Source organism: Monodelphis domestica, chromosome 4 (assembly GCF_027887165.1).
Source record: "Monodelphis domestica isolate mMonDom1 chromosome 4, mMonDom1.pri, whole genome shotgun sequence".
NCBI classification, from domain to species: domain Eukaryota; kingdom Metazoa; phylum Chordata; class Mammalia; order Didelphimorphia; family Didelphidae; genus Monodelphis; species Monodelphis domestica.
Window position 1 is genome coordinate 290,910,699 of NC_077230.1, and position 22,765 is coordinate 290,933,463.

The 22,765-nt window shown below is 38.7% G+C and overlaps 1 protein-coding gene across 1 annotated transcript in view; it reads right to left on the reverse strand.

Moving 5' to 3' along the window:
• Positions 1-559: 559 nt before the first annotated feature.
• LATS2 (large tumor suppressor kinase 2) overlaps positions 560-22,765 on the reverse strand; it is a 78,774-nt gene continuing 56,568 nt past the window's right edge. The window contains exons 3-8 of the mRNA XM_007495206.3: positions 17,226-17,358; positions 10,638-12,178; positions 8,589-9,171; positions 7,257-7,439; positions 5,526-5,632; positions 560-2,929 (exon numbers count right to left, since the gene is read on the reverse strand). Coding sequence (XP_007495268.1) covers positions 2,435-2,929; positions 5,526-5,632; positions 7,257-7,439; positions 8,589-9,171; positions 10,638-12,178; positions 17,226-17,358 — 3,042 coding nt within the window. The 3' untranslated portion in view covers positions 560-2,434. The remainder of the gene's footprint in view (positions 2,930-5,525; positions 5,633-7,256; positions 7,440-8,588; positions 9,172-10,637; positions 12,179-17,225; positions 17,359-22,765) is intronic.

Consider the following 22,765-nt stretch of genomic DNA (forward strand, 5'->3'; position numbering starts at 1 on the left):
AAAGACAGAAGCGGCTGTGACCTTGCAATGGTCTGGGCGCAGCCTTCATCCATTTTAGGGTCTGACAAAAAACACTGCCTATGTCTTTTCTCAGGAATCTGCTCTTTGGCCATTAGCCTAATTAAACAATTCGCAATTTGACTGGGCAAGATGAGCAGCTGAAGGGAATGAAAGAAAAAAAAATCCACCCAACCAACCCCTTCCAAGATATCTTGGGGATTTAAAATCAGGACACCCACACCATACCATGCCACAGAGAATTTAGAGTTATCTTGAAATGTCAAGGCTTCAATAAAATTATCTTAGCCTTCTCTCCATCATTTAAAAAGCATTCCTCTTTTTCCTTTCCCTTTTCTGAAGGCCGAAATAACAAAGTCCATTTATAAACAAAGGCTGAAGGAGTTGTGCTCATTCTCCCTGCTATGTCTCTCCCCCCCCCCCTTATAGAATCAGTCAACGACAGCTGCTCCGGACTTTTCCCTCCTGCCACAACTAGACCAAAACAAGAAGGCTCTGTAAGCAGAAACTCAGACATTCCAGGGAAACACCACACCAACTGTGATTTGGGAATCCAAAGTTTTAATAATAAATTGTGCCAGTAGAAGCTTTCAAAGGCAATGGTATATCAATAAATAACAGTTAAATTGAGTTCCTGAGAAAGAACCTACCACATGAAAGTATGTCAGATAGCTGTAAAAAACAAAAAAATGGCATCACTATAAAAAAAAGCAGTAATACTGAATCTTACGTGGACTGTCACAATACAAGCACAGCAGACCTCAGAACATGCCATTCATACAATTGTAAACACGTACACAAGAATAATTTTTTTTAGTTTAGACAATGATAAATTTATAAATGTTGTTGCTTAGATAACAATGGATACAATATGCTAAAAAATTAAGGAATAATATATGGAATAACATAATGAAAAATACAAAGCGCCAGATTTTTTAAAAAAGCAAAAAAAAAAAGAGAGCATTTTACTCAAATATAAATCACTTTAAATAGGACTGTAATACTAATTTGAATTAAGGAATATTTTATGTGTTTATCTATTCAGTTATATACATACCTATACTTATATGCAAATATTTATGGCTTAATTATTTTAGTATTCCAATATCACTTTGAATAAGCCTCACTTTTACAAAATTTTTAAAATGCATACTTTAAACTCAGTTAAAATTTGACACTTCTGTTAGAAACAAGAGGATGACTGTTCCATTAGGGCAACACTTCAACTGTCTGAGACAAAAGGAGGACACACTTTTAAATCTTTTCAGTGTGTGTAATGCTAACAGAAAATATTAGTTGACAGGGTCATAATTACTGAATACCACATACAAATTGTTCCACGGATGGAACAAGATATAGACAACAAGGATCAACATTTTTTCCATAATTAACCTTTAAGAGGTATTGCTAATTAATTACTCTCAGTTTAGAAGGTTAGGAGGTGTTTAAATTTACCCCCTCCACACACAAAAAATGATCCAATACAGACACAATCACTTCTCAGTTAGACATTTGAAATTTAAAAAATAAGAAATCAATAAGGTATACAATCATAACAAGGAAATCATCCACACAATACATCATCAACACTCTGCCTAGAACAGCTCATTTAAAGATACTTGTTAAGAACAGATTCACAGGACCTGCCTGTGAATGGCAAGATATGGTAACTTATTTGAACAGAAAAACCCTGCTCATGCAACATTCTTCACACATCAGACATTGAAATCACACCCAACTTGTCACCTTGCTCACACTTTCTATTACACACTAATATGCAAAAGGAAACAAAAGCAGCTTCTTAAGGTGATGTCACAATTCTGATAGGGGAGAGGGAAGGACAGGAAGGGATTCCAAAAACAACCCCATGGCGTGAATAAAACCAGATCTAGTAACATCAGCCCAGAGTGCTTTATCTTTTTTCCTTTTTTACATTATTGCACAGAGATTTTCCCATCGTGTTCTTCAGTTTTTAATGCATTTTCCTAAATGTGAAATAAGTGCTATGGCTAAAATACCAATGTAGAAAAAGGAATAACAACAGCAGCAGCATGATTTGTCAAAGTTAATCCCTATCATTTAGTAGGAAAAAAAAATCGATATAAACAAAATATAAGTGCTCTTTCTAAACTGTACTAAATTTTTAAAAATATCATTTAATGCTGTGAATTGTCTCTAAATCCTATTTGTGTGAGTGGTGTTGATCTCACACAAACCAGAGTCTAGAAATGAAGAATTGCTCATCTTGCAAAGTATTTTTTTTTCCTGTGAAGACCAGAATTTCAAGTGTAGTAATCAAAGTACTTATTTACAACAAAACTGACCTCAACTCCTAAGCATGTCTGTTAGAGATCAGCTTTGAGGCCCTCCCTTCTCTCTAAATACCCAGACTGTCTGGGGCATGCTCTGTAATCATTTACACGTACACAGGTTGACAGTCTCCAGTTGGATCCACCATGTCTTTGTTTTCTATGTCTGAGTTCTGAGACTGCGTGGCTTCAATTCCTGAAGGTTTAGGGCATCTAAATGGATAGCCATTGTCATCAAAGAACCTCCTGAAAGTAAACTCATAAAAGGCATGTTCTGTGTGTTTACTGTTGGAAGAAGTCAGCGTGTCCCAGGCTTTAGTGCTATCACCACTGACATCATTCCAAGGACCATCTTCATCAACAGGATCGAAATTGGAGGTGTCCATTGGGTGACTGATCTTTGGCACGTAGGGGGCTGGTTGCTTTCGGATGTCACTGGAGAAATCCATGGAGCTGAAGAATGGATGGGCTTTGATCTCATCAGCACCATTTCTGCCTAACCTGTTCTCAGCAGCACAGCAAAGCTTGGTAATGAGGTCACTGGCCTCGGGGCTCAACTTGACTTGGGTTGGAATGTGAAGTGTGCTTTCCCAGTTTATGACCTGAAAGAGAAGACAAAAACCAAAATGTGAATTTTTCCTCTTGGGTTTCATTTCTCATTAGCTCCGATGCCAATCTAGGTTATTATTATAATTAAGCAGGAGTAAGTTGATATGGGTCAAAAGGTTCAAAAGCAAATATCTTAGCATCTTGGCTACCTACTCCCTCAGGAAACTGCAACACTCAAAGTGGTGGATTTTATTTTCTACAAAACTGCATGGTAAATTTTGTAAGGAAGCTACTAAAGAGACAAATGCTGAATAATAAAGAACTACCAAATGAGCAGAAAATGTGAAGGGTGACACCGCTTAAGAGATATGACTTTTCTCAAAAGGAAAATATACAATCCTTTAAGAAAAATGAGACTATTGGTGTACTATAAACAGTTGCATTGGTTGAACTGCTAGATTTTCAATAATCTATCCATATTTTCAGTCCTTTTGTAGGAGTTTATTTAATGACTGGCCCGGGTGTGATACAAGCTGTGGCTACATAATCCCTCTTGCCCCAGAGGCAAAAGGTAGACATGGGAAACAAAGGTTTTTGAGATTCTATAGGGAAATGGGGTACACGTGGGGAACACAATTCTGCCAGACACTCAGTTTTGTGGTTGATTGATTTTATAGGAAGAGTTTTGGATTATTAAACTTAAGTCTGTGTGTATGTGTTTTGAGGGGAAGGAGGATAAAAGCATGAATTCTATGACCTTTGGTTAAATAAATGAAATTAGGCTTATTTTATCTAAATGTAGTAGATAGAGAGCAGGCCTAGGAGCTAAGACAATTTGGGTTCGAGTCTCATCTAACACTTATTAGCTTGTGACCCCTGGGCCAGTCCACCTCAATGCCCTAGGCAAGGCTTACAATAACAAGTTGCAGAGAAGGTGCTGACATGCTGGTAAGAGAAATTCCTCAGAGGGAGTTCTTTATTTCAATAAAATCACAGATACAATCGCTATTCCTAGTCCCTAAGAGCTACTCAGGTCAGTGAAGGACTTTGAGTATTCAGCTGATAAAACAAAACTTTTGTTGGGGTCTTTTAGGAAAGTATGGGTGGCACATGGAGAGCAGCCACTTCATTTCTTAAGTGAAGATAAAAGTGACTTTTATGGGAATCATATAACTTTTAAGCTGAAAGGGACCTAAAAAGTCAAAGAGTTCAACTCCCTCATTCAACAAATGTGGAAATGATGTGAAGAGTTTATTGGGCCTAATCCAAAATCAATCACACAGCCAATTAATGTCAGATCTGGAACCCAAACCCAAGCTTTCTGATGAATGTCTGGTGCTCTTGCCACTATAATTTTGTGCTTTTTATTAATTAAAAAATAAATGTAACTTTTTAAAAGGTTCCTTGAGAACTAGGAGCTACCACAACAGTAACATGGGGTCAGGGAGAAAGTCCTTTGAGAAAATGTTAGTTCTAAGTTTCAAGTGGGATCAGTTTCCCTCATCCACCAAGGCTAAGTGCCTAAGGGTCTTCTGTATTAGGGCAGAGAATGTGCTGATGTTTATTACTCTACAGACATATTTCTTGGCAACTTCAATTAAATCAAGTAGGAAAGAGTCCTCAGCAACAACTAATCTCTTTGATCTAAGAACTACAGACTGGTGTTGAAAAAACACAATTTTGTACATCTGATTCTACAAGAATTAGACACCAAAAGACATGCATGCCTTGCTCTAGATTTTGAGATTCTTTAAAAGTAATTATAATGAACACATACAACTAATCTGAGCAACACAGACAATACTTCTGCTCTAGAAACAGTAATCCTTTAAGAAGGGAACATAGTATGGTCATTGCTAATCACTGACTCTAGATCAGAACTCTGGGTTCAAATCCTGATCCTGGCACTTACTATCTCTGTGTCATTGGATGAGTCTCTTAAACATTCCTGAATCTCAATTTCCTCATCTGTAAAATGAAGGAACTGGATTAATGGCTTTGGTGGTTCCTTCCACTAAATCCATTAGTGCCCCAAATTTCTTTCTTTGGGGATATGATTTTTTTTTCCCAGCAAAAATCCATTCCCTGGAGAATAGTAATTTTGTAGATAATAGTTCCTTTTCTTATTTTTAGTTCTCACATGAAGTTTCTTTATTTTCTCATTTTATTTTCCAATGAACAATTACTTGCTCTCCGACCTCTACAATAAAAACTAAAAAACCCTTTTAATAATAAAATACCCACAAACAAATCTAATTGTCACACTCTCTATGTCAAGACATGTCATTTTGCATCTTGAAACCCTCACCTTTCTGTGAAGAGGTAGGTAATAGAGCATTATAGTATCATTTGTCCTCTGTAATCACACTGTTTCCTAGATGATTGATTGGTTATCAATGGTTTAAAATAAAAACTAATGAGAGAATAAATCACATGGAATGAAGAAATTAAAAACTTAGGCCCATTCCTACTGATCTACTTTTACTTCTTTCTAAGAGCATGGAGTAATTCCATACTATAAAATTCACAGAGAAGAAAGGGATGGGGGGAGAGAAAAATTTTTCTGTTTACCAAGAAATTGATTAAATGATGTGTATATCCTTGTATGTATACCCTTGTATATCAGAAGGATAATCCCTTCTTACTGACCTTCAGCTGGGTTTCTGTGGGAGTTGGGGCCAGGAAAGGGGGTTGCCCCACTAGCATTTCGAAGAGGATCACGCCAACGCTCCACCAGTCACAGAGTTGAGTATATCCTAAAAGGTAAGATAGATAAAAGCCACTCTCAGTTAATAACCACAGCCATTGTGCACATCATTCACAAATTCTGTGATACCTTATTCAATCCCTGAGACTCCAAAGGTCAAGAAGGCTGGGATTGAGTCTTTTTAACCTGGGTTTGTAAAGGCTGTTGACTGAACAGCTTGGTGTGGGCAAAGGTCTAAGCAATTCTGGCTAGAGTATAAAGGTAGAAGATGTGCTCCTTGGCTCCAAGAGGCTCACATGCTGGGTGGTTCAGTGGATAGAGCCGGTTGTGGAGCCAGGAGGTCCTAGGTTCAAATTTGGTCTCAGACCCTTTCTAGCTGTGTGACCCTGGGCAAGTCACTTAACTATATACTGGTCAGTCAGTGAACACTGATTATGAGCCATGCACTGTGCTAAGTGCCAGGGACAAAGAAAGAGGCAAAAGCCTGGGACCTTACTATGTAATGGGAAGGACAGAAAGGAGGACAGTGGAGAAGGGGGAGAAGACTCAGAATGACTGATTTTAAAAAATTGAATTAGCAAACTACTATCACCGTGAGCAAAGCGCCAAGACATGCAGAAGTAGCTATTAGTATGATCTTTGGAATCATGGCATAGTACCAGAGTAGTGCTTTGTGCCCTGTGGTGTCAGCAGCTGATAGCAAACTTATTTGGAGGCACAAAACTGGTATCAATTTGAGATGGAAAGGTTCAGCTTAGTAGGTTGGGCGAGAAAAAGAATTAGAACTTGAAAAAGTGTGACTTAGAGATGTCAAACACAAGGCTGCTGGCACCATACTAAAATGTAATATTTAATTTTTAATTTATTTAAACGAATAAAAATACAATAGAACATAGAAAATGTTAATTTGTAATTTTTAAAGTCAATCTTTAGCCTACAGAGATCCTCAGTGGCCCCCATTTCCAAATGAGCTTGGTGCTATCATCTTAAACATGGTGGCCACCGTCCCGGTCTTGCCCCCTGACTGTCATTCAGAGTGTTTAGGTGCCTCAGAAGCCGATTTGTTCATTTTGTGGGTTTAGCACTCAGAAATCATCAGAGATGCAGCTTGGAATAATGGATGGAGCTCTGTGCTTAACGATGAAAAAACCCAAGTTTGAAATCTGCCACAGAAACTTCTAAGCAATGCAACCCACCCTAGGCAATTTACTTTGCCTAGTAATTTGGCAAATCACAAAAGCCTCTCTCAGTCTCAACTTAAGATAAATTATTACTAAGGCATGTATAAGCCAGGAATGTCTGTCATTGAACCAAATTTGTCTTCTGACTTTGCTGTCAAAGAGAAAAAAAAAAGGTTTTGGGATTATTCCTTTATGCTCTGGCTCACCTATCTCACCCAGTGCTCCATTCATTATAGAGCAGAAACCGTAAAGAGACAACCAGGACAACTCCACACTGAAGGAGACACTTCACTTCCCTCTCAATTAGCCCACAGCTTCATTAAAACAGACACTGGTAGACAGTGTCTTTCCCATGGTGAATGTTCCCTGGGAGGCATGGAAACCATTCAGCATTCAAGTTTCAAAGAATAGTCATCATGTAGTGTAAGGCTTACCTACCAACGCAGGGAATGTTCTGAATATTCAAGGCCAAGGAAATTCTGAAGTTTATACCTTTACGAAGAAGAACTTCAGGGGCAATGTAGTTTGGAGTTCCGACAAGTGAATGCGCCAAACATCTCTGGTGCTGCTTTTTAGCTCTTTGCTCAAGGGTTTTTAGTCTGTCTCCACATCGACAATTTGATACGTCGTCCCAGAGGTCACTAGGTTCCATGCTATCCTGTCTGATGTGACTCCCTTTTGCCCAGAAAAAAAAGGGGAAGAAAATAAACTTTTAACAACCTGATATAAAGAACATAAAATAGGAAAGGGAATTCATTAAAACAGTATTGATAAATGTAAAAAATAATCCTCAAGGTTACAGTAGTAAAGCATGGGCCTAAAGTGAAATTAAACAGATAATCAGTTAGACAGAGAAATAGCAGAAAAGCAGATGAAGAATCACTGTAAACTATAGGTTACAAAGATTTAGCAATCTATGGCTTCAAAGCTTCAAACTTCAAAAGATCTGGGAACTTTAGTTCCCATTGTGAGTTGTTATGGCCACAAACATCACCTACAGATAGTGATACTTTCTGGTATCTAGTCTTGTCCTTCAATGATGGATGCACAATCCATCATCAGGCTCGTTATCTGGAATTGTATTGACTTGGATAGGACCTGTCTGAATTTGTATTGCTTTGGCATGGTCTTTGAGAGCCTCTATGCCATAACATGCTAGGGTAGGATTTTCTCATTGCTCATTTGAAGGATAACATGCTATTGGGACATGAAAAAAAATTACATATAAAACCAAAGAAGAGACAAAAACTGAAGAAGAAATAGAAATTTTAGTGAACTGTTTTCAGAGTACATTCATGAGACTTGCAGAATTTTTGTTCTTAGAGCTTTTTAAAGACAGGATAGATTGGCAGTTTCCAGCTTAGTCTCTGCAATACATCCTTAAGGTATCTTTACTAAGGATATGAGCAACATGAAATTCTCAAAACAAAATAAGAAATAATTCACTGGAAAATAGCAAACCAATATTATAAGGCAGGCAGGCAATACTTTTAGGGAGTGAAGGACAGAAATATGTAAACAAAAATAGATTGCTGGGATTCCAAAGCAGTTAAGAGTCAAGGTGAACAAGATGGCTTAGATAAGGTGTTATTAAATCTTTTTTTTTTTTGTCATGGACAACACAGTTCCTATTCCTCCCTCCCGCCACATGCTCTTGGTGAAGCCTAAGGATTCCTTAGGATGTTTTAAAATAAAATATGTAATATTATAAAGGAAACCAAATATGTTGCAATATAGTTATTGAATAAACCTACAACGTCAGAAACCCCAGATCAAGAACCCCTGATCTAGAAAAACAATCCACATCATGAGTAAACAGAATACCTTTCTGGTAGTATTTGGAATTGTGAGTCCATCTGAATCCAGTGCAGAGCCCAAAATCAGTCAGTTTGATGTGACCATCATGATCTATCAAAATGTTATCTGGCTTTATATCTCTGTGAATAAATCCCATCTTATGGACACTCTCTATGGCCAAAGTCAATTCTGCAATATAAAATCTGGCCAGGTGCTCAGGAAAAACCTCCATCCTTATGAGCAGGCTCATCATGTCCCCACCAGGGATGTAATCCATCACAAAATACAAATTGTCTTTGTCTTGGAAGGAGTAGTAGAGTTTAACTACCCACTCATTGTCTGCTTCTGCTAATATATCCCTTTCGGCTTTGACGTGAGCCACCTGGTTACGATTTAGAACATCCTTCTTCCGCAGGGTTTTCATGGCGTACAGGGCATGAGTATCTACTTTGAAAGCAAGGCATACTTCTCCAAAAGCACCGATACCCAGGGTTTTAATTTTCACAAACATAGATTTGTCCATTTTGGCCCTCTTTAGCCTATTGTAGTTGGACTCCTTCTGGTAGAGGATCTTCCTCATCTGTTCCTGTTCAGCTTCACAGAGACCAGCCTTTGGTGGGGGGGAAGAAACAATGAGAGAGACATATTAAGGAACATAAAAAATAAGCCATGAAGTATAGGGACAAACTGATCATACACTAGAAATCAGGTCTCTGATCCAGAGCATAATAGAGAAAAGATAAGTCCAAAATTCACTCTAAGGAAGATGCTAATTAATTATCTTTTTTCTTTTATATATTGGATCCCAGCCTAGCACTGCAGAGATTTTAGAATCCAAAAAACAAGAGAAACATCAAATTCTTTCTCTTATTTGTTTATGGAATGTCTAACAGAAGGAAAAAGTCCTGAAATGACAAAAGTTTGGGTTAAAACAAGTCTATGGGAAATGTGTTATGAAATATCTGAAAACTTCAAGAGCTCTTTAACATTTTAATAGCTCAGGGAAATGGGGGGAAAGAAGATGATTACTTCAGTGAAGCTGCCAGGTTGCTGGGACAGCAGGTAGTTTTAAAACAAAACAAAGTTTTTTAAAAAGTTATTGATTTTTTTCAAATTTCTGTGTTTTAAATTTAAGTTTTTTAAATGAATGATGGACCTTCCAGAATCTTTCAGCATTATTTCACAAATTTCACTTAAAGCATGATTTATTAATGTTGTACATAAATGACACATCAATACTGGGCATATATATTATCATGTCTAATTTTATAAACTTTTAAGCTAGAAAACCACAAATCCTACTTTCTTATCCTTAGAAATATTAACAAAATACTCCAGCAGTATAATGCTTCTTGATACCTTAAGAAAACAATGCGGTTCTTATCTACATTCAGAGGAAGAACTGTGGAAATAGAAACATAGAAGAAAAACAACTGCTTGATCACAAGGGTCAATGGGGATATGATTGGGGATGTAGGCACCCTAGTGCAAATATTAATGGTACAGAAATGGGTCTTCATCAATGACAGATGTAAAACCCAGTGAAATTGCACGTCGGTTACAGGAGGGGGTTAGGGGAGGGCAGGGAAAGAACACGAATCTTGTAACCATGGAAAAATATTCTAAATTAACTAATTGAATAAATAAATAAAAAGAAAACAAAAACAATGCAATTTTATGTTAAAACGTTTCTGATGCTTTGATCATCTAGTCTATGCTTGAAGATGGCTATGAGGGAGAATTGACTATATGTCTTAGGACCTCGCATTGCATTCCATTTTTGGAGAGCGCCGTGAGGAAATTTTTCTCCACATCAAACCTAAATGTAGTTCTCTGAAGTGTCTACTTGGGGTCCCTAGCACAGGTCTCGGGGGCCAAGAGGATGAGTTTTTCTTTTCAACTGGCAATCCTTCTAATACTTGAAGACAGTTATTTATCCCCACTAAGGCCATATTTCTTGACATTTTTCAGACACATTTCTAGTTCCTCAACTTCCACTGTCATGGTTACTACTGACACAAAACTAAACTAAAGGATATTTATCTCTATAATATAGATGTATAAAAAAGAAATTACTTTAGCCATTTCTTGCTCCAATTGTAGTCGTCTGTTAATTTTCTGCTGGTAGGTTTTTAAGACATTCTCCACGTGCTGTTCCATATAGAACTTAAAAGCAAAAGGGGAGTAACTCTTAATTCGAGATTCTCTTTTCTCTTCATCTTTGCTGTTCTTCCGAACAGGGACAGGGGAGGTTTGGATTTGCTTTATATCCTTCCCTGACTTTTCCCCTTTGGAATTCTTGCTGCTTTTGTCATTTCGCTCAATGCCGTCTTCAGCCTGACTGTTCACCGAGTTAGGGACCCCTCGAAGGCTCTGTTCCACCCCTACACAGAGGCTATTTATGTCAAACTGCTCCGAACTATTTGGCAGGAGCAGATGCTTCGGATAGGGAGGCGGCGGGCACCTGGGCTCCTGGGCGCCGTAATCCACCTCCAGTGAGTAAGCACTGGGGCTGCCCTTTGGCAGAGGGTGCTGCTCCATCATTTCTAACCCTTCCACGGCCGGCGTCTTTGGGGGAAGCCAGGCAGGGTGAGACGGACCTACGGCCGTCTGAGGCTCTGGCCTCATCACTCTTACGCTCTTCACTGGATGCAGGATGTGGGCGGACGTGACAGCCGTGATCGTATTGGGGGAGGAGATGGAGGCATCCGTTTTGCCGGCGGGTCCCGGCCGAATGGACACGGCCACCGGCGGCTGCTGGTGGTTGTTGAATGAATTCGTTCTGCTGGGCACGTGGCTGTCGGGTCGGAAGGAGACGTGCGCTCGGGGGGAAGCCTCCAGGCTCGGGTTCTGCAAAGAATCCCTCCGGGACAGAGTAGACGCCTGCCAGCCCGGGCCCGCAGGGTTGTTCATGTCGTACAGGTCCATATTCAGGCTGTTTCTGGAGGGGGTGAGGAGACTGGGCGGCGGGTTGTCGGGGAAGTCGTTAGCAAACGCCGGGCCGCGGGCGGCCATCATGTGCATCTGGTGAGACGAGGGGCTGCTCTGCTTATGATGAGAGTGCGTCAGGTACAGGCTCGCGGCTGCTGGCTGGAAGGAGTGGCCAGAGCTATTCTGGACCACTTGCCCTTTGTTTGGAAGGTTTGCGTAGCCTCCCTCTTGCTGCATCTTATTTTGAAAAGACGGGCTGCGCTGGATGCCGTACCCCATGGGCTCCCCCTGGACCGCCATGTGCGCTCTGCCGTAGTGGGGGTTGTTTGAGCCATGGGGGGGCTGCAGCTGCAGGGCCTGGCTGCTGTGATTAGCCACCGGGTAATTAATGCCCGGAGCCTCCAAACCGGCAGGATAGGCTTTGGACTGGTGCTGATGGCTGCCGCCTGTGGTATGAGGGCTTACCCCGAGGGGTCTCGGCCCTGCCGGGGTCAGAGCTGAAGGCGGAGGCGAAGACAGCAGATAGTCCACGTACTGCCTGGGCACGTCACTCAGCATGTTTGCCCCTTCTACGCCAAAGCCTGGCCCTTCGTAGCCGGCACTACTCATGTGATAGGAGGGAAAAGAGTCACTCGTTCCTTCAAAGCTTGGCCTTCGACTGACATTATTTGGCACACTTCCTTTTCCTGAAGAGAAAGAACAGAGACATTGCATTAGGACCTATCCTTTCAGCCCAAGGGTGGGAGCTCTCTTGACTTTTATTTTTATTTTGGCTCTCTAGCTTTTAGATGCAACCCCCACCGATCCAAAGAGCCCTTCTGGTTCTTTGAAAATAAGAGACAAATGACCCATTTTCTACAACATTGCATCAGAGAGGGCCATGCCAGAGAGGGGCCACTGGGCATTTATTTCCTTCTGCTTTTACCCTACAAAAGCACAGAAGAAGAGGTGGAATAGGGGTCAATAAATGACAATGAAGAAGCAGGCTGAAGAATATGTGAATGAGAATCAAGGAGAGGAAATGAGACATCCAGAGAAAAGGAGGAATGGCTAACACCAACCTCTCTCGGTTGTAAAGCTATGGGGAAAGCACAGAATCTGGAAATTTAAAAAACCAAAAAAATCCATTTCACATTTATCACTCAAAATTAAAAATATTTCTTGAATTTTTTATTCTTTCTGTAAAGAAAGGCAGGTATACTCTGTTACTTTTTTTGGTATATCTTTTATACATGGTAATGAATAAGATATTCAGAAAAACATTATTTTTTGCCTCAATTATGCACTTGAAAGTTTAAAAGCATCAATATATTCTAAAGCAGATGAGGGAAAAATAATTAAACTTCCCAGTATCTATCACTTCTTCTCCTCCAAAGGAAGGCACTTCTGGGTGCCCCTGCCTTGAAATAAAGAAACACTAAGCCCTTTCATTGCTATCATTACTTCTTTCATCCTAGCCCACTCCCCAACCCCTTTTAACAAAGCTCTCCTTTGCAGGAGCTACAAAAAAACTTCACATCTGCCACTGCATCTCACTTGGCAATGGGATGTTGTTGAGGCACAGGGTCTCCACCATGCCTTTTGGCAGACACTTCATGGAGAGATACTTTGTACGCAATGCACAGCCCCTCGAGAATTGCCCATTAAATACTAATCAGGACACAGAGGGGAAAAGATCTGACACAACTAAAGCAAATACACATAAGAGGTCTAAATATTCTGGAGCAGAAGACGACCTTCTGAAGCTTCAGAATCCTATTTGACAGCAGTAACTTTGAGCATAAGTGAGCTCACCATGTGCCAGCACATTCACACTAGATAATCTAATCTAGCTTTATAGGAGGAAATCTATGCTAGCTTTATAGCAACCGAGAGTAAAATAAACTCAAAAATAAGCAACATAGCACTGCCCAACTCACAGAATCTACTTCAAAATTTTAACAGAAGCTATTAGATCATAGATCTGGAGCTGGAAGAGACAACAGAGGCCATTTAATTCACTCTATTTCTCACTTTTATGAATGAGGAAACTGAGGCCCAGTAAAGAAGACCGTTGAAGGTCATATGGGCAGGGTAATAAGGAGTAGAGCTAGTAACTGAACTAGGTTTTCTAATTCCAAATCTAGTACTTTTCCCTTGTTCCCTTTTATTTCCTCTGCGAAGCTTAAACCTAGGTAAAAATATTTATGCATCAAACTTACATGCCTCACACTTCAGTTACAGTTTTCTATATAAACAAAATTAAAATCATTAACTGGGTTTAAAGAACTAATGAATGGGAAGTGATTGGTTTGCTAAGAAACAGAATCTAAGGATTTCAAATAATAATGAGCCAATTTATATTGTTATGGAGGTAGGGCAGAAAAGAAAGCAATCACTTGGAATAAATTGAGTAAGTTGCTCTGACACAAAGGAACACGGAACAAAAATAGTCCAAACAACCTGATATTATCAAGCAAGGGGGTTCCCTATGGGTTTCCCTTTAAATCAGGTGTTGGCACAATAAGATTGTCCCATGTATGATGCAACATATTCCTTTTGTTAGTAGAAATCTTAAAAAAGTTCCAGACCTTTGAGGATAAAACCTCTAACAATCCCTGTGATTTCCTTTCCTTTTTTTATTTTTAAACCCTTATCTTCCATCTTGGAATCAATACTGTGTATTGGTTCCAAGGCAGAAGGGCTAGGCAATGGGGGTCAAGTGATTTGCCCAGGGTCACACAGCTGGGAAGTGTCTGAGATCAGATTTGAACCCAGGACCTCTCATCTCTAGGCCTGGCTCTCAAACCACTGATCTAACCAGCTGACTCCACCCTGTGATTTTCTTATACTCATCACATGAATTAGTTTACCCAGGATTTTTTATAACATCCCTGAAAGTTAGCCAACAGAACTGGGAAGCCTTCTCTATGCACAGCTTCTTTATCAGCCTCCATGGCATTTAAAGGTTTCAACTTAAAGATTACCACATATATCAGTTTCTTTATCTGCCTCAGAATTGTGGTGGCCAAGCGTCTCCTGCTAGGGAAGACATGATATTTTATAGCCAGCTAAGTATAAAGCACCTTAAGTACTGTTACCACTAATCACAAATATCCTTAAGAATAGCACCTTGTCATTCACTGTCCCTGAACCCATATGGGAGAAGACAAAGAAATTTAACGAATCAAAAATATTCTCACATTTCTCACTCAAAATTAAAAATATTTCTTGAAATTTTTATTCTGTCTGTAAAGAAAAAAGTATACTCTTGTTACTTTTTTGGGGTATAATTTAGAGGCTGAAGACTAGGACATGTTTTGCTTTTTTCCATCTCTCAATCTCTTGGTAATAACCATGGTATGGTGCTCCAATGTACCTATTATCTGAATAAATTTGAAATTGTAACATGGACTCTGGTGACCTGCCATGGAAAATCCCTCAATTATGGATAGCCATAAACAAATCAGAGCACTAGAGACAAGAGCATACAAGAGACGTACCATACAAAAGACAAGAGCAAAGGAGATAAATGTCGATTTTTGATTATATAAAATTAAAAAGTTGTTACACAAACAAAATCAGTACAATTTAAATTAAGAGGGAAAATGGGAGGGGTGGGAGAAGGGGGAAAATCTCCCCAGGAAGTTTCTATGATAAAAATAGCTATATCCAAGATATACAGGGAATTTATATATGATGTGTGATATATGATGTATGAAGATATATATATATAAAATATATAATGAATATATATGAATAAGAACTGCTCCCTAAAAAATAATGGTAGAAGGATAAGAATAGATAATTCTCAAAAGAAAAGCAAGCTTTTAACAGCCTTTGATAAAATCCTCCAAATCACTAATAATAGCTAGAATTATATAGCACTTTAAGGTTTATAAAAGTGCTTTACACATATTATTTCATTTGACTTGACTGTCTTTACAAAGACAATGTGAAGTGTTATTCTTCCTGTCTTACAGATGAAGAAACTGAGGCACAGAAAAGTATGTGCCCAAGGTCACAAAGCTAGTAAATATCTAAGGCAGGATGTGAACTCAGGTCTTCATGAACCCACTTCTATCGACTATGGCAGTTAGCTACTTCTTAACATAAGAGAAAATGAAGAAAAATGACAAAGAAAAAGATGACTCAAAAAAGGCAAAAGATGACTAACTGTTAGAGGTGCTATGATAGGAAACACAAACAAACACTTGCAAGAGCTGAAAATTGGTCCAGACATTTTGGAAAGCAATTCTGAACTCCACCCAAAAAGTCAATAAACTATGAATACCCCTGAATCCAGCAATACCACTACTAGGAATGTGCAGGGGATCCTTGAAACAGCTGAAGTGGGTTGAAAGAGTCCATTGTTAAATTTTCAACATGAGCATTTATTTACACCTCAGAAATCAGCAATATTACAAATCAGGGCTTGATTATTTTTTTATTGTCTAGATATAAGAAATTATTAATAGATATTAAACTTTAAAAATGTGTGCATATATTACATACACAACCCACTAAGCATTTACCAGCATACTCCTAGGAATATAACCCAGAGATAAAAGAGTTGAAAAAAGAACTCTTAAGTGGAAGACTATTCATAGAAGCACATTTTGTTGTATCTAAGAACCAAGAAACATGGGGAATGGTCAAAGAAATTATGGGATATGAATCTAGTGGAATATTATGACTTAAAAAAGGGAAAAGGAGATATAAAATCTTGAAAAACTTGTGTGATGATACAGAATGAAGTAAGCAGAAGCAAAAGAACAATTATTACTATAATATTGTATTAAAAAAAACTTTGCTTTAACCAATTCAATGACCAATCACAACTCCAGAGGACTGATTAAGACTGCCTTTTATCTCCTAACAGGGGTGACAGATTACAGTAAGGGATAATGAGAAAGATTTTTGAGCAATGTGTGAATTTTGTTTTTATTCACTATACTTATTTGTTATAAGGGAAGGCTTAATAAAAGCTCAAAGGAGGGGCAACTAGATGGCTCAGTTGATAGAGAACCAGGCCTGGAAATAAGAGGTCCTAGGTTCAAATTTGGCTTCAGATACTTCCTAGGTATATGATCCTAAACCTAACTAGCCTTTGTCACTTTTCAGCCTTGGAACTGAGACTTAGTATTGATTCTAAGACAGGTTAAAATAAAGTTGGAAGGAGCAAATGAGGAAGAAAAGAAAAAGAAAGAAAGAAAGAAAGAAAGAAAGAAAGAAAGAAAGAAAGAAAGAAAGAAAGAAAGAAAGAAAGAAAGAAAGAAAGAAAGAAAGAAAGAAAGAAAGAAAGAAAGAAAGAAAGAAAGAAAGAAAGAAAGAAAGAAAGAAAGAAAGAAAGAAAGAGGAAGGAAGGAAGGAAGGAAGGAAGGAAGGAGGGAAGGAAGGAAGGAAGGAAAGAAAATTGCAAATGAATTATTGAAAAGAATGAACATTAGGTGTTCACAAGAAAGGTAAAGAGAAGCAGAACAGCTTTGAAACCAATATATTAAATTGATTATGTTCTTTAAAAAAGGAAACAGGTGGGATGTAATAAAGATTTGGTTTTAATATGCAACTTGTTTCTGTTCTTTGTACATGGAAATGTTTCTGTTAGTATGTTAATTTCAGGATAACAAATAGCAAAAATGGTTTAAAATTCATTGAAGATGGATAGATTTGGCTCTTTTTGCCCCCAAAAGCAACCCCACATTTAAAACACGAAGTTATTTTCTTCAGATGAACGAAGAAGTCTGTGCTCACCTGAGGAGGTCTGCTTAATGACCCGCACAATTTGCTCACTTCTCGGATCCACGTAGCCCATTTTACTAATGTACTCCAGGGCAGCTTCAATGTTTTTACTGCCTGTCTGTTTGAGCGCTCTTATCGCCATCTCCTGGAACAAAAGGAAAAGCAAATATGAATCAGAGAGAAATGCAGGTCTTTTGAAGCCCCTTTCATAGGATTGAATACCTGGTTCTGCCCAGATTTTGAAGTGTGACTGTCAACTGTCGCCTTCTGTTGTGTTTGGTCTAAACTGTCTTATGTACAATTATAGTGAACTCATACAATAACAATAATCACTTGGGCTTGAAGAATAAAGAAGTACTCTCTTCCCACATATTATTTATTAGGTAGGTAGAGTTACTATTATTTCCACTTTGGAGATGATCAAACAGAGGCTGAGAGAGGTCCCTGCCATGCAGAGAGTAAGATCCAGTCCTCCTAACTCCAGATTCTTTAGATGCTTCTCAATAAACACAATTGGCTACACAAATGACCACATACCTATTTACACATGTCTACATTTCATACTAAAATAAACCAAGAAATTCGCCTTGAATCCAAGTCCCCCAAAGCAACCTGAGTCCTACCTCTCTTTCTTGTTACCTTTTGGCTGGGATCTGCATGAATTTATAAAATCAATGTCAGCAAAGGCTAAGTGGAAATCATAGTATTCTCAGGGTTAAAAGGGTTGTGTCTGTCAATAGCTAGACCTAGGAAGACCTTTCCGTCTCAGTTTTTCCACTTGTCAGATGGGGACCCAGAAGACTTGTCCCTGCCTACTTTGCAGAGATATCGTGATGGTGTTCTGTTGTTTCAGTCCTGCCTGACTCTTTGGGACCCCATTTGGGGTTTTCTTGGCAAAGCTACTAGAATGGCTTGCCATTATGTTCTCATTGAGAGAAAGAACTATGGGAGTAGAAATGCAAAAGAAGAACATATGACATCACTTATCACATGTATATATGGGTATGTGCTTTGAGGTTTAGGCTTTAAAAGATTGCTCTATGGCAAAAGTGAATAATAGAAATAGGTTATCAAGTGATAACAATTGTTCACCCTGTGGAATTGCTTGTCGGCTCTGGTAGGGAGGAGGGAAAGAAAATGAATCATGTAAACATGGAAAAATACTTAAAAATTTAAATAAATAAAAGGAGATTCAGCACAGAATGTTCAAATCACATAAAATTTATTTTAACTGATAATATATGACAGTAACAATCATGAGAGTCAAGTCTAGTAATTTCAACTCTCTTAAACATAGTTATGAACCTAAAAGTAAATTTAAAAGCCTTGAAATTGTTGAACTAGCCATCAAATTCTAAGCAACCTTATTCCATGAAGGAAGACCTCAGATTTTCGATCTGAGATCACTATGATTTATAAACAATTCCTACACACTACAATCATCTGGCTTCACTAGCATCCAGAATACAGGCAGGAAATTAGAAGGTGGTGACAACAGACAGCCTTACTAAGAAGACATAAACTATAAATACATTTAAAAGAATTAAAAGTATGGTATGCTGAAGTCATTTAACACAGGGGCAAAGCAATCCCCTACCAGGCTGCCTCAAGATTCTGAGATCATTTTAGTATAAGTCATAACCTCTCAATGCCTCAGCTTCTTCATCTGTAAAATAAAAAAGGCTGAAGACTAGATGGCCTCTGAGGCACCTCTCACCTCTAGTTCTATCACCCAGTGATACTCATAATAATGGTCCTCCACTGAGGAAAAAGAAGAAATACTCCATGAGCCTTCCTTAAGAAGGTAGGGAAATGTAGACTCCTTAGAGCCTTTTTCTCTAAAACAGCTAAATTTGTTTTCCTGCTTTAAGTGATGAGCTTCAGTTATCTAGAAAAATCATTTATGTGGAAGATTTCATTTCCTAACAATGCTAGAGAAATGGGGCATCATCAGAACAGAAACTGGAGAGGTCTTCCCTGTATTGGAAGAAGAAAAACTAGGAAAGAAGTGGTTTTATTTCAGGTTGTTCAGGATAGATTGTATAACAACGAAGTCACTAATTTAGCTGTAGTACCACTAAACTATGCCCCTAGGTCTTAAAATGTGATGTAATATTTATGTAATCTTGTCTCCTATTTTTGAAGAAATTATTTCTTTGTAAATTTACTGGGGTGAATAGAGTGCCAGGCTGAGTTGAGAAGATTAAAATCTGGCCTCAGAGACTTACTGGCTGAGTGACCCTGGGCAAGTCACTGAACCCTGTTGGCCTCAGTTTCCTCATCTGTAAAATGACTGGAGAAGGAAATGGCAGACCACCCCAGTATCTTTGCTAAGGAAACCCCAAAATGGAATTATGGAAGAGTCACACATGACAGAAATGACTGAACATCAAAGTTTTATCATTATCAATTCAGTGTAGATGAGGCTAATGCCAGAAACAAGTTTGTTCTCAATGTCGTTTTATTAATATCTTTTTTTAAATGACTGATATGCCTGCCTTCTACCATTATTCTCCCTTGTAATAAAGCAAATTTAACAAAACTACCATATTTAGAACAATGTATGCAATAGTCCATTCCTATAGTGCCTCATCTCTCTACTAAGAAGAGGGAAATGTGTTTCCTCATCTGTTGTCTAGGAACAAAGATTCAATCCCTTCATTTTACAGATCAGGAACCCTAGTGAGAGGTTAAGTGACTTGTCCAATATCACACAGCAGAACTGGGATTTGAACCCAGTTTCATTCTTTCCATGATACCACCACAAATCCTGTCATTCATTTCACGCTCCAAATGCTTCACTGTAATAATATCTATCACTTAAGATCCACAAATACATTATTTCACTTGCTCCTCACAATTCTGTAAAGTAGGTTCTATTATTATCTGCATTTTACAGATGAAGTAATTGAGGCTGAGAGGTTAAGCTACTTGCTGAGCATCACATAGCTAGAAAGTCTGAGGCACATCCTTCTGACTCCACATCCAGCATCTACATGGAGATGATCTCAGGTTCTCAAAGGAGAAGCAAAAACTCTGGTAAATTTTAGAGGTGAAGAATGGCTCAAGAACCAGCTTAATGAAATATAGTGTGGCTCATCCCCAAAGGCTGACCACCAAATGATGAGCTGTTCGTGCCTATCCACTTTGATGAAATCAAAGCGCCTTAGGGATGTGCGCTTCCCAGCCACATATTAGTAAGACTATGTAATAGCAAGAGATGGCCAAGAACGAGCCGGATATTGGCAGGAAGCCTCACCAAGTCTAAAAAAAAAAGTTGCTATTGGTTCCATGATATGGAGGGATTGCCTATATATAGAATATGAACAATATATTTCATGCATATGGATAGATAGTATATATCTTCTTAAAATGGGAACTGGCCAAGGTAGGGAACAAACAGAAATGAGATGGTGGTGAGATATCAGGAAAGCAGGGATACAGAGGCACATTGGTGGAAGATTCTCAAAGTCTTTTCAGGCAGACTGAAATTGAAATAAAAGGGTATGGAAAGCCAGTGATGGTTTCTGAGGAAGAATATGTCCAGGTCAAAGAAGTAGGAAAGAAAGATTAAAAAAAAAACAACCAAACGATTTTAAAATCTGAGACACCAACGAGGTGAAAAACAGCAACAGTTCAAGAGTGAGGTGGATACTCATCATTTCACCTGTAAAGAGGTGATACCACTTGCAACCTCCCTACCTCATAAGTCTGTTATGCAATGAGATCATGTCTGCAGAGGACTTTCAACATCTCGTAGAGAGATACAACATAAACACAAGATATTTATTATTAAGATAACCTTGCAGCATTCTCTTTCCCTTGAGACTAAATTGAAAGATGATCCTTAATCTTCAATCAGAACTGGCTGTCCAATCTTAGTCTGAAAATAATACCAACAAGTTTGCAGCTACCTCTCTCACCTTTCCCTGGGGAGCAATCATCAGAATGCATTAATTTGGTTGAATGTTAGAGGTTAGCTGAACTCTATCACCTGAATTCAAAATAAAATCTTTCAACAAACAACTCGTACGTTTTCATTGTCCAGAGCACTGCTCTTCCCAATGGGGAGAAATATGCTAACAAAACCACACATAGACTGACCAATGACTGACCTCAAGGGATGTGGGAACAACTATTTAATCAGACCTGGACGAGATGGGCTATGTTGGACCTCCCTGCAATATCAATTGTGAGCCTGGCTCTCAGAAAACGATACTTGCCTTTATCTCCCAACACAGCCCAACCACCCCACTTCTGAGCCCAAATCATCTCCTCAGGACAGTTGTAACCCCAGGTTAGGTGCTGGGTGCTGGATATCCCACGGTAGCCCTGTATAGGTGGTGCCACTTGGGAAACCACCTTCCCTTCTCACCAGAGCACTTCAGTCATCTGTTATCTGGACCACCTAATGGCTGTGGAAGATGCCTCAAAGAAAAGACTCTTAAGCTCTGAAGCAATAGCCTCCCCACTGATTATTTTTGAGGGAACAGAGAGTCCCATAAGATAAGAGGGTATAAACAAGAGGCAGCCACCACAGACCTTAGTATATTACTTCCCAAACCCCCTCTTTCAAATTTTCTTACTGTTTTCCAGAGCAATGCCATCTGGGCAGCCACCCAGGCTCACAACCTAAGCGCCAGCTACCGAAGTGGCCAGTTAATTGGTCTCCCTGCCAGAAGCCTCTTCCCACTACAAGCCATCGTCCATTCAGCTGTCGTGATTATTTTCCTAAAGAATAAGTCCAACTCTGCCAGTCCCCTTACTCAAGAATTCCAGAGGCTCTAGGATCAAATATTATTTCATCTTTATCTCTCCTTTTACATTTTGATTTTGAGTGACTTTTAGAATTACATAATTCTTAGCACAGGAATACTTATATAATTTATAAATAAATAAATATACATCTATGTAATAGATGTAATAGAATCCATCTATGTAATAGATGTATATTTCCTTGGTTCTTAATGTGGGATCCATAGACTACATTTCAAGATCATTGATTTTGGATAGGGAAAAAAATGACACCTTTATTTTCACCAACTTTTGGTTTCCTTTGTATATTTTACTTCATGCATTAAAAAAAATTCTGAAGAGTACATAGGCCACAGATGATCAAAAAAAGGCTCAATATAATAATGTATGTATAAATGCACACACATATAATATACATATATTATACACACAAATATGCTACTTGTTTTTAATTTTTTAAAACTCTTATCTTCTTTCTTAGAATTGAGACAAAGTATCAATTCCAAGGCAGAAGAGCTAGGTAAAGAGCTAGGCAAATGGGGTTAAGTCACTTGCCTAGGGTCATACAACTAGGAAATATCTGAGGCCACATTTGAACCCAGGACCTCCCACCTCCAGGCCTGACTCCACTGAGTCACCTAGCTGCCCCCACACAAATATATTTATATATGCATGATAGTTTCTATTATAGATACACATGTATGTAAACATACATACAACACACACATACATATATATTTTCAACTCACAGAACACCACAATTTTAGAATTAAACTAAAAATGACCATAAGACCTTA